We start from the raw sequence: 12,575 nt of genomic DNA, 5'->3' as shown, positions 1-12,575 counted from the left end.
ATACCTGACCCCAAACTTATCAGACGATGAGTTTAAATGTATGCCACATTAGCATAAGGTAAAATCGAGGATGACCGCGCGCGCCTGCAAGCTCAACTTAGTGGGTTCTTATATGTATTTTATCATTTAGGTAAGTATATTCCACTGAAATGTGTGACAGGTGTCCCTGGGGGGAGGGGGGGTCTCTCCGTTCCCCACTTCCTCCTTTTCAAGCACCGTTTGGCGGCTGCAGCTCCAATAGCGTTTAGAGCTGACCGAGAGTAGCCTGAGGGGAGCGGCTAAGTATCCGAATTAAAGGAAAGATAGCTAGAATCTAGCGTCCTTAACTGATTGAGACACTTTCCGACGTCACTCACTTTAATACCAATAACATACTTATATATATATAGGGTTGGTTTATACAATTTGTCTATATCCATATAATTTCCGCTTCTAAAAGCGAATCGCAGAGAAAGTACTTTTTTTAGAAATCTAGCATTGAAGGCCACTTATAAATTAAAATGGATACTAGGTCTGCCCGCCTAGCAATGATAGTGTCAAGAAAGTCTACCACACTTTGTGCGTTCGTCACAGACACTGTTGTACATGTAAAATCAGGTAATAAATAAGATATCCATTTGGGGGCTCATCATCAACTGGCGCTTGAAGCGCAAGGTAAGAGTGGAAAAGACTTGCTCTTATGAAACATGATGCACTGTTAATCCTATCAGGAGGCCACCTTGATGTCAACCATTACATTGAGTCGATACTATGGGACTCAACGTGATTCTTAACGGAGGGTGACCGCTAATAGAAATATCACTGCAGTTAAATAGTTCGTTGCCCCATGTACTTGTATAGATAAAATGTATGGTACAGCTTTGTGTACACAATAGTATCCTGCATACAAAGGCCTCAACAAAGCAAACAAGCGATGTTGGAGGCTTTTTCATCAAGAGTACGTGTACAACCTGATATTATTCACACTTTTCTCAGGCATCCGCCTTGCTCTCTGTGAGATGATCTTCCTTAATCTCCTCCTTTTTGGGCGACTCGTACATCATCATAAGCCGCGCCCTCTCGCGCGCCTCTGCCTCTAGCTTATCTTTGTATGTTTCCGCTGTTTTCTGTGCCAGTTCAAGTTCGGTGCGATACTTGTGACTGTCGCGTTCTAGAGTTTGGAGCTTTTCTTCCAGTTCTTTACGACAGCGTTCCTCCTCTGCTTGTTTCTGCTCCATGAGCTTTCGATAATCCTCGTGTACTTGGAGAATTAGCTGAAAGAAAGTTAGGGACATCAATAAGGAACAAAATTAATAACCTTAACTATAAAACGAATGATGGTTGTTAAACGTCCGTGGTAGGTGGCCCTGTGGTGCATATTTGCTATGCTACATATCTCGTGCTCTTTAACACGAGGCTCACAAAAACCCAACAACTCGGACCTCTCGTTTTACAGACATGTGTAAATAAAGGGCCAGTGAGCAGCCCTGCTTCCCATACAAAAATGCACCACAAGGCTGTAGATTTTTTATTATTCGGACAATAATTTATAAAAATTGAGTACAGGGTCCCGATTTTTTTTTCGACGTGATGACATAGTAGCTACTCGCACATGCGGAGCAGCCACACAAACTCGCAGCCCCCACAAAATGTGTATCATAATTTAGTACCTGTTGGGGTAGTGCTCCTGTTTGCTGATGGTCTGCGGATAGCGGAACTGGGGTAACATAGTTATGCTGAAGGAGACCCTGTGGTACAGACTGTTGTAGAAGTTGTTGGGAGATCTGTTGCTGCTGGTGTGCCTGTGTCACGCGCGGCTGGCCTGGGCTAGGCTGCGACGACGTCGTGTTCATGGCCTGTGCTGGCGAGCCTGCCAATTAACAGTGACAACATGATCGGCGATGGATTTTTGGATTCAGTCGGGGGCACCTTTTCATCTTTATGCAAACTCTCAAGAAAAGGGTCTATTTCCAATACAGGGCCGTACAGGGGGTGTGGCACTAAGGGCACGTGCCACCCCAATATTTTCAAACGTAATACGGAAATAGCCAGTAGGGGCGTGGCTGTGCCCCCCATTGTCTTCTTAAGGTTTCTGTATCGTGCCCCCCCCCCCCCCCCCCCCAATAATTCGGGGCCTGCTACGGCTTTGGAATTGTATACGATTTTCGTACAATTTCGTAAACAAAAAATCAACTTTTCAATTATGGTCACCGGTCATATAACAGAAATTGCTTTTTACGGAACTGTTGTCTATCATGCATGAAAAATCCCTATTCGTGCTACAAACAACTTTATGGAATACAACATGCTAGCAAGCAGATCAGTAAAGGACATCCCTCTGTGCTTTCCAAAGCCAGATTTCTGCTATCGAGGAAATTGACCGTATTGAGAAAAGCCTGGAGATGAGCATGCCACACACAGAGCTTGCAAGAAATTCTGAAACGACATGCGTTTGGTTTTGGTGCAAAAGGTTTTTCTGTTTATTTCCCCATTCCGCCCACCCATGCCCAACATAACATTTACCAAGACCTCAATGAGCAATGTTCACCGAACGAACAAAGCTTCGTTAAAACCCAAACAAATGAGCCAACACACAGGCTACAGTTATATGACATCTTATTGGAAGGTTCGTTGAGATACTGAAACAAGTAGTTTACCGGGTATCTTTTGGGGGCTGATGACTACTTGCGGCATGCCGGCCATTGATTGGCTCAGAATCAGGTTCTGCTGGAGCTGTGACATCTGCTCTGCTGATGTAGGTATGTGGAACAACTGGCCAGCTGGCACTTGCACCTGTACTACTTGGGTACCGGCTGACGTAGAGACGTCACTTGTAGTGTCAGACTTAATAAGTAAATAAATATAAAATTAATGTTATATGACAAGAAAATACAGTATATACACTTATTTGGGATGAGGTTTCTCTCTTTTTATATGTATTTGTTTGATGTGTCACTCTTTTTTTCTTTTATTTTTCATATAGTTCAAACTGAATAAATGGCATGTATGAATACACCTAGACTAGAAACAGACAGAATTGTCTCTTACTATTTGTGTCTGGGTCAAAGTATTGCTGTCTTGTCCAGATGATGGTACAGCAATCTGGACTGGCTGGAGGGTAAAGCCATGCTCTGCCAACACTTGTTGGGAAATGCCCTGGGCGTTCTGTGGCATTTGAAATGTAACCGTCATCTCTTGAGAGCTTTGTGCTGCTTGATCTTCAACTTTTCCAACGTTTATATCCTGTTGAGAAAACATTTTCTTATACCAGAGCAAGCAGACAGGTGAGGAAGGAGCAATACCCGCCCCCTCAAAAAAGCCCTTACTGATGAGCGAGCGATGTAGTTTTAGAGTGTATTTCAAAAAGTATGAATTAGCATAACAAACGTTCTGTGGCCAGGGAAGGGGTTGGATTCGTATGAAGGGAAAAAGGAAGGAAGTTCCACTGCAAGCTGGGATAAGATACCTAGAAGAAAATGGTTTGCTAAATGAAATAACAACCACCCCTTCCTCCTGCATAAAATATTTGGGCCTGTACTAACCTGGGCTTTACTTGTTTCTGCTTCACTCTTTGGTTGCCCTGATAAACAAACAATGAAATGAAATAACTCTCAAACATGATATGCAACTCTTTTAGTTTAGATAACTGAAATTTGATTTATACTAAAGCAAGGACGCACCTGCTTGGTCTTTGTTGGCAATCGCAGTGTAGTCAACAAGCATACCATGTGGAATTTGTGTCAGGAAAGTTGCACCAGGAGGTAGCTGACCTTGCCCAAGGCCACTTGTATATGTCACAAACTGTGGTGGTAGCATTGTCTGTGAAAAGGACCCTTGGGATGTGTTGGTAGCCATGGACACCACATCAGATGTTGCCATGGTAGAGGAGGTTGCCATGGAACTTTCATTAGCTGTGGTGATGGATGCAGAGGGGAAGGTTCCTTGCTGAGCTAGAGATGACACAAGCTGTGTCCCTGTCATCAAAACTTGATGTCCGCCAATATTGATGGGCATAGGGAATGCCAAAGGTGACATGGCTATGTTGGGTAGAGGAGACGTTTGTGAAGACAAGGCAGATAGTGCAGCCAGTGGAGAGGGCATTTGTAGGAGACTGGACGGTGTGAGGGGAGTGCTTAGACCACTAAGAGAGGAAGATATGGTGTTCTGAGACAGAGTGAGTGGTGTAACACTGATTCTTCCAGCAAGAGAAGTTGCCTGTTGCATTGATGTTGAGGGTGTTGGTCCAGTGTTGTGGCTAAGAGTAGCTGTTGCCAGGGTTGCTAGCGTGTCCAGTACACTGGAATCCTGAGCAGTGGTAGCTGACGTGCCTTTGTCTGGAAAACACAGCATATCGGGTTATTGCAGGAATTAATAATTCACACACAAAGTACTTAACTCAGTTGGACTAATCTTTTCATACAGTTATGCAAATAGACAAAATATTGTAGGCTTTTTTAACATAATGTCAGGCAGATAGAGAAACAGAAACATAGGCATGTAAGATAGACAGAGTATAGTCTACGCATTCACTACATGACCTCTACCATTACACAACCTGCTTTAGCTCAGGAGCAACTGCTTGTGTGAGCCGAACATTCATTTCCCAGTGTTGCTGTAGGTGTTTCATTTGCAACACCAAGCAAAAGAAGATAGGAGAGTTAGCCTCTACCAGTTATATTCCTGTCAATATGACAGCTTTCACATATGACGCTCTGATTGGTGGAATTGGTCACTTTCATTACATGATAAAGGTCATGCGATGACGCAGCATAAAATAATGTAAGGGGAATTCGAGCATCATCAGTCAACAACCCTGTTAATACCCACAAACTTTTACCTTTTAACACTAAAAACTATTATTCTTTGGGAGAAAAACTTGTGCCAGGTAAATAAGAAATTGCACAATAGTCTAAATGGATGAATCACCGAGCGATGAAGTAAACATTGCTTGCAATTTGAAGCCAGTTTTCTGTGCGCACTGACGTGCACTGGAATGACGCCATGAGTGTGTGCTGTTGTGAAGTGCCTTCATTAAGTTTTGAAAACCTCAGTGATTGTTTGGAGAAATCTCTATCTGCTGGCTCATGCTCCACTGATCTGCTCTCAAATAAAAGCACCTCGGTTTTCAAACTCAATGAAGGCACACAAAGAATATTTTATTTCTTAATTGAAACACAGTAGCAATCAGATTTTTAAAATGTTAAACAAGCAAAGGGGAACTTTGAAGAGAATGATGCAAAGCAACATTAAATATTGTGAGCAAAATAAGACTGAATTGTGTATTCAAGATAATTTTTTATAAATTGATATGGAGGACCAAGGTATTCAGGTGTCTATAATATTTGAAACTCCTGACCAACATGTCTCTAATCGAACAAAAGTGTTGTGCTACTACTTTACTTGACAGAACTAAAAAACTCAGTAGCCTTGAGTTTTTTTCTCTGTTTATAATGATTTCTAAAAGACTGTTACAAGTATTGTTTGCCATATGACAATGCTTTTGAATATACCACTTACATATACAAACCATATAAAAAATCCATGACTTCCACATGGCTAATTCAGGGAAAGGAATGTTTGGCCCAGGTATGAAGCAGTTGGTATTCAGCTCAAGTGCATAGCACAATAAATGTCAGAACAATTGCATAGGAGACTACAGAGACAGAGCTTCAGCTAAGAACGAAACAGTCAGAAAGACAGCCAAACAGAAAGATAACAATTTAAAAGGTCCTTACTGCTGGCTGCTCCCTCTGACTTGGACTTGACAAGCTCTGCGGCAGACACTAGTGAAGCGATTGAGTTTTCTGTAGGGCTTCTCAATGATGGTGACCCTAGCAAGGAAGGTGAGTTCACTATTAATAACATTCTCAGCCATTGTAGCTCAAATAATAGAGAAGAATAATAAGAAGTACTTAGAGAAAATGGTCTGTTAAAAAATGACCCCAACCCCTTCCCCCATACACCTGCCTCTACTGTTGAAACTTTTGACACAGGCCTACATGCAGCAACGATAAAGACATTAATTAATCTTGTATTATTGCCTCAGTCATTTTAAGGTCTTTCTTTTAACTACTAGCTTTATGAGATAAGCACAAATGCTGTTGAGGAATCTGACAATTGGGATAAAATACCTCACTCTTGCATTATTGTTAGAAGTGAGGCTCATATGTAGGGCTTCTGGAATTATGCGCTTGTGTGGAAGCGCGTAATTTGGCTTTTTCCGCGTAATCCACAAATTTCCGCGTAATCCCACGTAATTTGGCTTAATTTTGAAAGACAAAACATTCAAGTGCACAGCTGATGTGTTCTTTTAGGGTTCTTACCTCTATTTCTCGTAAAAAAGACAGATATTCTTCATAAGAATGCGATTTTTCGAACTGAATTTTGAAAACAAATAAAATGACTAGGCGTTCTTTGCCAAACCGCGAAGGCCTAGGACTAATATAAAATATCCTTTTTAATTGGCTGGTGGCTAGGAGCCATGGAAAACTCACCTAAGATATTTTCGTGCAAAAAATAAACCTTTCCAAGTTATTTCGTGCTTTCCTTCGGTACAAAATTAAGTTTGGGCATAACAGTTGATATTTCATTTAATTTAGCGCGTAATTCAGTAAGGAATCCCGCAAAATTTTTATTTTTAAAGAAAAATGTATTGCAAAATCACGCGTAATTTAGCGCGTAATGACTGATTTTCCGTGTAATTTAGCGCAAAATTTAGCAAAGAATCCAGCATAATTTTTTTTTTCCGCTTAATTCCAGAAGCCCTGCATATGCTGTTATAGGATATTTTGATCAAGCTAATAAAAGCAAATCGAAACTATTAATGATAAACAGTAATATAAGTTAGAGGTTCATATACCTGCATTGGGATACTGTGCCGGCCCTGATAACCGCCTCCCATTAGTCATTGCTGAATTGATAGGTAGTACCCCTGGCATTGTTGTCCTTCTCCTGGCCTTTCCTCCCTCTATAGAAAAAGGCAATACCTTATTTATCTGCATATAAGCCACACTTACGCGGGATGCCACTTTTTATAATTTTGATGAAATAAAGTTGAAGCCAATGTCGACTTACAAACGTAAGAAAATGCCAAAGTTATAGGACAGTCACCGTGTTGTTCTTCACTGAAACACTTTGGTTTTAGTTCTATTGAATTGTTCACTTACCGACAGCAAACTTGCTTTTTGCTGCATTTCTTTCTGGAATTGCTGGAGCACGCAGGTTTAAAAGTTTTAAACATTTGAATATTGACTTTTTTACTATTTTGAGATCAAAATTCTGGTTGGGTCTTATACGTGGGTAAATACGGTAGACTATGTAACCATATCAAAAGAAACTTTAAATGCTGTATCAAGATCTCCTTGAGATAACCAACCGAGCATACAGTAAGTATGTATCCTACAACAGCCATTCAAAAAAGTCCAGTGCAGCATTTATGGAAACAAGTACAGAATTATCTCATTGTTGGGTGGAACATTTTGACTTTTTGTGCTGAACGTATGTCAGGAGGTGCTTTGCCAACCGTTATCATTTTTTGAAAAGTGGCCATTTGAATGCTACACAAGTGATACTGGCACTGTTTGTACTCGGTTTACCTAATATAACAAACTAACCTGGTGGTACAACATTACTTGTCCAGGAACCTGCAGTCACAGGGAACTTCTTTGTTCTACTTGGTTTACCTATATAACAAACTAACCTGGTGGTACAACATTACTTGTCCAGGAACCTGCAGTCACAGGGAACTTCTTTGTTCTACTTGGTTTACCTAATATAACAAACTAACCTGGTGGTACAACATTACTTGTCCAGGAACCTGCAGTCACAGGGAACTTCTTTGTTCTACTTGGTTTACCTATATAACAAACTAACCTGGTGGTCCATCATTACTTGTCCAGGAACCTGCAGTCATAGGGAACTTCTTTGTTCTCTGTCTCTTTTTGATACTGTTTGATGTGACATTCATACGGTCTGCTGGCCTTTTCCCCAATCCACTAGCTGCCATTCTAGACTCTGCTGACTCATCCTGAAAAATATATCAAAGGATAAATGAGAATAAAACAGCAACACTCTGTAACTCCCTGTTTGTGTTTCTAAAAGATATTGCAGAATATATATTGTGAACCCTATTTTCATTTCAAAGAAATGTATTATATTTGTTTATTAAACAAGTCGATAAAAGAGCATCAGAGAGTTTTTCTCTACCTGTCCAGCACTAAGTATAGCGATTTCTGTCACACCACACTTCTCTCTAGCAATATCCAGAGGAGTCTTCCCAAACTGAAACGATAATACAGTTCACGATGTTATTTTTGTTTTTGTCTTGACAATTTTTTCTTTAAAATTTGCTGTCCCTGCATGACAGGATACTTGTGATTGAATTCCAATATGATAAAAAAACAAGGGGATTAAGACATGGCTTGTGTAATCCGAAATGACCCTGGTTCATCAACCTTTTGCACATTAAAAAAAATAAACATTACCTTGCTGACCACTCCGGTCTCAGCACCAGACTCCAGCAAAGCCTTGATGATCTCACTGTGATTATATTCACAAGCCCAGTGCAGAGGTGTCATGTTTAACTATAATACAATATTTTACAGTGGTAGTTAACTCCTAGCCAGCGAACACACAATTCATGGTGTTATGTTCTTTATTCGAGTTTTGCAGGCTGATAACTAAATAAAGTAACAACAAGTTAAAACAGAAATAGTAAAACATAACAGCAACGCAATACCATATCTCTGTTGTTGACACACGCCCCAGAAGAAAGAAGCAGCTCTACTATTTCCAGATGACCATTCTGTGAAGCCATGTGAAGAGGCGTCCTATCAACCTGAAGGAAGAGACTCATTTGTAAGATTTGTATTTGTACTACATATGCTAGACAATTGTACAGGCCTAAGGTGACGTTTGTTGGCTGATGTACAATTTGGCAGATAGAGCATAAATAATTAACCATCATTAGAGAATAGTGGGTTACAGTTCGTATCATACAAAACAAGTAGCGCCACAAGCGAGCTGTTTCTTTAACATATACTCTAGCATCATAGAGAAAGTGTTTCATATTAAAAACTTGTATCTGCTGTATCTGTTCATTGATACTTGAATGGCTTATTCAGTACTTTTTGGCTGTTTTAACAAGCATTTTGTGATTGTTTCTGCAAAATTCCAGTCCCGGCTAAGATTAGTTATATATTTGACATGCTAAGGTACTCTGTTGTCTGTTGTTCTTTTTTACAAGAAGCATTTGTCGACTAAAGTAAGGCACAAAACATTTGCAATTTTTTCTTCTAATCAATACAACACAAACCTCTTATCTAACATATACACGGAATACTCTGAAATGTATATTTTTGTGAGATTTCATGAATAGTATGATTAGCATGAATAGTCTGTGTGTTTTTTAACGAGGAAGCATTTGATGCTTAGAATCAGGCACAAGTTTGCATGGAATGCTGCTGTACTTAGTCAGCAGTATCCAAGAGCCTGGAGTAAATGACTTTGCTGTTGAGGCACTTTTGCTTTGCACAAATCGTTGTCGCCTCAAAGTTTGGAGCCTCTGGTACCCAGGGTACAGTGCTTTATGGTCCCAACTCTAATCTTGCATTGTTGTGCTATGGTAAGCAGTATTCAAGCAGGCTAAATTATGTTAAAAAAAACCTTAGAAACAGCATTGTTGTTATAATTGCAACAATGGGATATATTGTATATAAAAGTCCTGACAACAGGAAAATCACACTATTGAGTATTTGACAAAAGTTTTTGGAAAAAAATATTTTTACATTCTTTTGTAATTTATGTATTGACATGCAACATGGCAACAATCATATCAGAATGTTTACAACAATATTGGTTCCTGTTTGGATCATTATTATTATTGTAAAAAATGGTTGATGCTAGAAAAATACGTCACAACATATTTGTTCACCTTTGTTCTTGCATCTCTGCTAACACCTGCCCTCAGCAACACCTCAGCTGTCTTAGCATGGCCATGCTGTGCTGCAAGATGCAGTGAAGATGTACCAAGCTAAAAAAAATAAATAAATAAACAAAATAAATAAATTCATGAATAAAAAACAATATCTTTTAATCTTATTAGTTTGATAAGGAGAGTTGTCACAAAACATCCAGATTGCTAAAATTTCAATGATAATACTGATATTGAATATGGAATTCACATTTTACAGAGATTATCAATAAACATGTTCAACTCTGCTTAATTTTTTTTCAGGGACACCTAAAACATAAGATTGCTTCTTTTTCTGTCTTGAAAAAGGGGGGGGGGGGTTATTAGCATGTTACAGGGAGGGAGATTGGCTCAATAGAGAGAAAGGGCTTGTTTGAAAATTTGGGCTCTAGAAGGGGGATAACTTGGAATACAAGATGTAGGGGCTATTGTAAAGCCTAGAGCATGCAAGCTTTACCTACCCAATCTGTAGTGAAAGGCGCACCAGACTGCATCAAGCTCTGGACTTCATCGTCCAAGCCTTTTCGCGAAGCTTCTAGCAACTTCTTGCCAAGGTCAACCAGAGATAACTTTTCATTCTCCTTCATACCAAATTCACTCTAAAAAATATCAAAGTATAATATAATAAAGAAAGTGCAAATAATTATTAATTAAAGCTACAAGAAAAATAAAAAAATATATATTTCTTAAAAATATGATCATGCACTTCAACAAAAGTTTATGAATAAGCCCTATATCGCAGCCTCTAATTTATAGCGCAATTTATTTCACAGCAGTCTTCCAGCATTGTAAAATATGAATAATTTTACCAAAATGCAAAGTAACCTTTGGAGAAGGAAAAAAGATCGATTGATCTTAAAAATACCCCTGAAAAACAGTTATGCCGAAAAAATAATGTCGAATTACATCGACGTGACAAAATTTCATACTAAAGACTTGGAATATTAATAATAATAAAGTTGACCGACTTGATATGTACAATTTATTGCCCCGTAAATGACACTGACGTGACAGTTCATATTTTAGCGGGAAGTTCCGGAGATTTATATCAAGGGAAAAACGAAAAAAAAAAACTATTCGATAATTTACAGTACTGTTAAACTGTTGAGGGTTAGATAGATTAAGAAATGGTCCCTTTCGGTGGGGTTAAAATTGTAAACAAATCCCTTCAATTGTTCAGTTAGAAAGATAGAAAACGGAAGCGCTAAGAATTCCAGCCCAATATTGTACAGGTGCGACTCAGCAAAATACCGTCAATAATAGCGATCTTAAACCAAGATCTTGCAACTGAAAACAACAAAAGGAATAATCCACTGAACAACGCCATAGCTTTGCATACACAAGAGATGATTTTGTTGTAAGTGTCTGAGTTATAAGGTTATGTACTTTCAAGATTTTACTCCGGAAGTCGCGAGACGCCATATTGAATAACCAAAATTGCAAACCCGAAACGATTTGCTATAACGATTGGATAAAAACATAGTCACATACTACTAAATACTTCAAAATTACTCAAAGTCTCAAAACTAAAGTGTGAGATGTGTTTGGCTAACGCAATTGGTATCAAGGCGGAAAGTGTTCGTTTGAACGTTTTCCCTCGCAACGACTCGATGATCGAAAAGCCGAATAACAAAAACAGTCCTCGCAGAATACTACACTCAACTCGAAACATCGACAGAGACATATCATGAACCTTCTTAGACGCCAAAATAAATGCAAACCAATTCGTCTTTTTATCAGAAATAAGTCAATAGTAAATCTGGGGGTAACACTAGTAAAAAGCGAATTTAAAAGAAAACAGCCATTCGGTTTTATATCCGGCATAATCTAATTTATTCACAACGTAGATCAAGAACAAGAACCGGTAGTTGTTCCTTTACCTAGGGATCTGTAGCTGTATAGCGAAAGCCATGAGTTAAAAAAGATACAAAACACTTTTTAAAACTTAAGTGGTTATATTTTGAGAAGCGGTCAGTAAAACGATGGAAGTAAACAGCTTGCAAAGCAACGAAATAATGAGCAAGGAGCACTTCCACGGCGAAACGACCGAACAAGGAAATCGCAATAAAACAAACCGGGAAATAGCTCACCTGTTGTTGCAATGACGACGTTTTTATACCCTGCAGAATATGATATCTAAGAAGAAAACCTTGTGGAGAAGATGGTTTGATTTTGCAGATTTCTCGTTTGGTTTTAGGCCGGAAATCGCCAGCGGAAGCACATGGCAAACGCAAACTGGAGTCTTCAGAACACTTCCTGTGCTCGCTCCTGAGAAACGACGCCGTGGCTAGAAAAGCGTCACGTGACTAAGTACTATTGAGAATACTCATCTTCATCGAAAAAAACGAAAACTGATGATAAAGAACGTTCCACACACCGTAAGAATCTTACTAGAAGAATCTATCTCTAAAAAGCAGATACTATACAATATGTTTTATCTCTCAAAAAATTTAGAGACATAGGGTTTTTCTAAAAGAACCAGTTGACGCATTTCCTTCTGATCTTTAATCGATTTCTTTCTACCCTGCACGTAGAAAGCCTGCTTTCCGGTTCCCGTATGTAGCTCAAACGACAGACTGTCAAAAGAAAACTTTCCCGCCAATTTCAAAAGTCAGCGTAATATAAT

At 39.2% G+C, this 12,575-nt stretch overlaps 1 protein-coding gene and 1 long non-coding RNA gene across 2 annotated transcripts; both read right to left on the bottom strand.

The window, feature by feature from the left end:
* Positions 1 to 339: 339 nt before the first annotated feature.
* Positions 340 to 12,222, bottom strand: LOC5517028 (ankyrin-1). Its single transcript, XM_001637068.3, has 15 exons — positions 12,040 to 12,222; positions 10,411 to 10,548; positions 9,911 to 10,009; positions 8,717 to 8,815; positions 8,463 to 8,561; positions 8,185 to 8,259; positions 7,852 to 8,005; positions 6,839 to 6,946; positions 5,715 to 5,810; positions 3,660 to 4,313; positions 3,522 to 3,559; positions 3,028 to 3,222; positions 2,637 to 2,823; positions 1,650 to 1,849; positions 340 to 1,253 (listed from the first exon to the last, which is right to left on the bottom strand). Exons 2-15 carry the CDS (start codon positions 10,534 to 10,536, stop codon positions 972 to 974), a joined length of 2,412 nt encoding a protein of 803 aa, XP_001637118.3. The 5' UTR covers positions 10,537 to 10,548; positions 12,040 to 12,222; the 3' UTR covers positions 340 to 971.
* LOC125561286 lies at positions 7,517 to 7,845 on the bottom strand. Its single transcript, XR_007307318.1, has 2 exons — positions 7,662 to 7,845; positions 7,517 to 7,574 (listed from the first exon to the last, which is right to left on the bottom strand). It is a non-coding gene; the product is annotated as an uncharacterized LOC125561286 (long non-coding RNA).
* Positions 12,223 to 12,575: the final 353 nt, after the last annotated feature.

The sequence above is a fragment of the Nematostella vectensis genome, chromosome 3 (assembly GCF_932526225.1).
Source record: "Nematostella vectensis chromosome 3, jaNemVect1.1, whole genome shotgun sequence".
In the NCBI taxonomy this organism is placed as follows: domain Eukaryota; kingdom Metazoa; phylum Cnidaria; class Anthozoa; order Actiniaria; family Edwardsiidae; genus Nematostella; species Nematostella vectensis.
This window is presented reverse-complemented; position numbering and strand designations above follow the sequence as displayed.

Excerpts from the sequence above, each read along its gene's own strand:
- LOC5517028 (XM_001637068.3), bottom strand. The coding sequence starts at position 10,536 with ATGAAGGAGAATGAAAAGTTATCTCTGGTTGACCTTGGCAAGAAGTTG. Across the intron at positions 8,006-8,184 it reads CTATACTTAGTGCTGGACAG|GATGAGTCAGCAGAGTCTAG; the intron begins GTAGAGAAAAAC and ends TATATTTTTCAG. Across the intron at positions 3,560-3,659 it reads TGCCAACAAAGACCAAGCAG|GGCAACCAAAGAGTGAAGCA; the intron begins GTGCGTCCTTGC and ends TTTGTTTATCAG.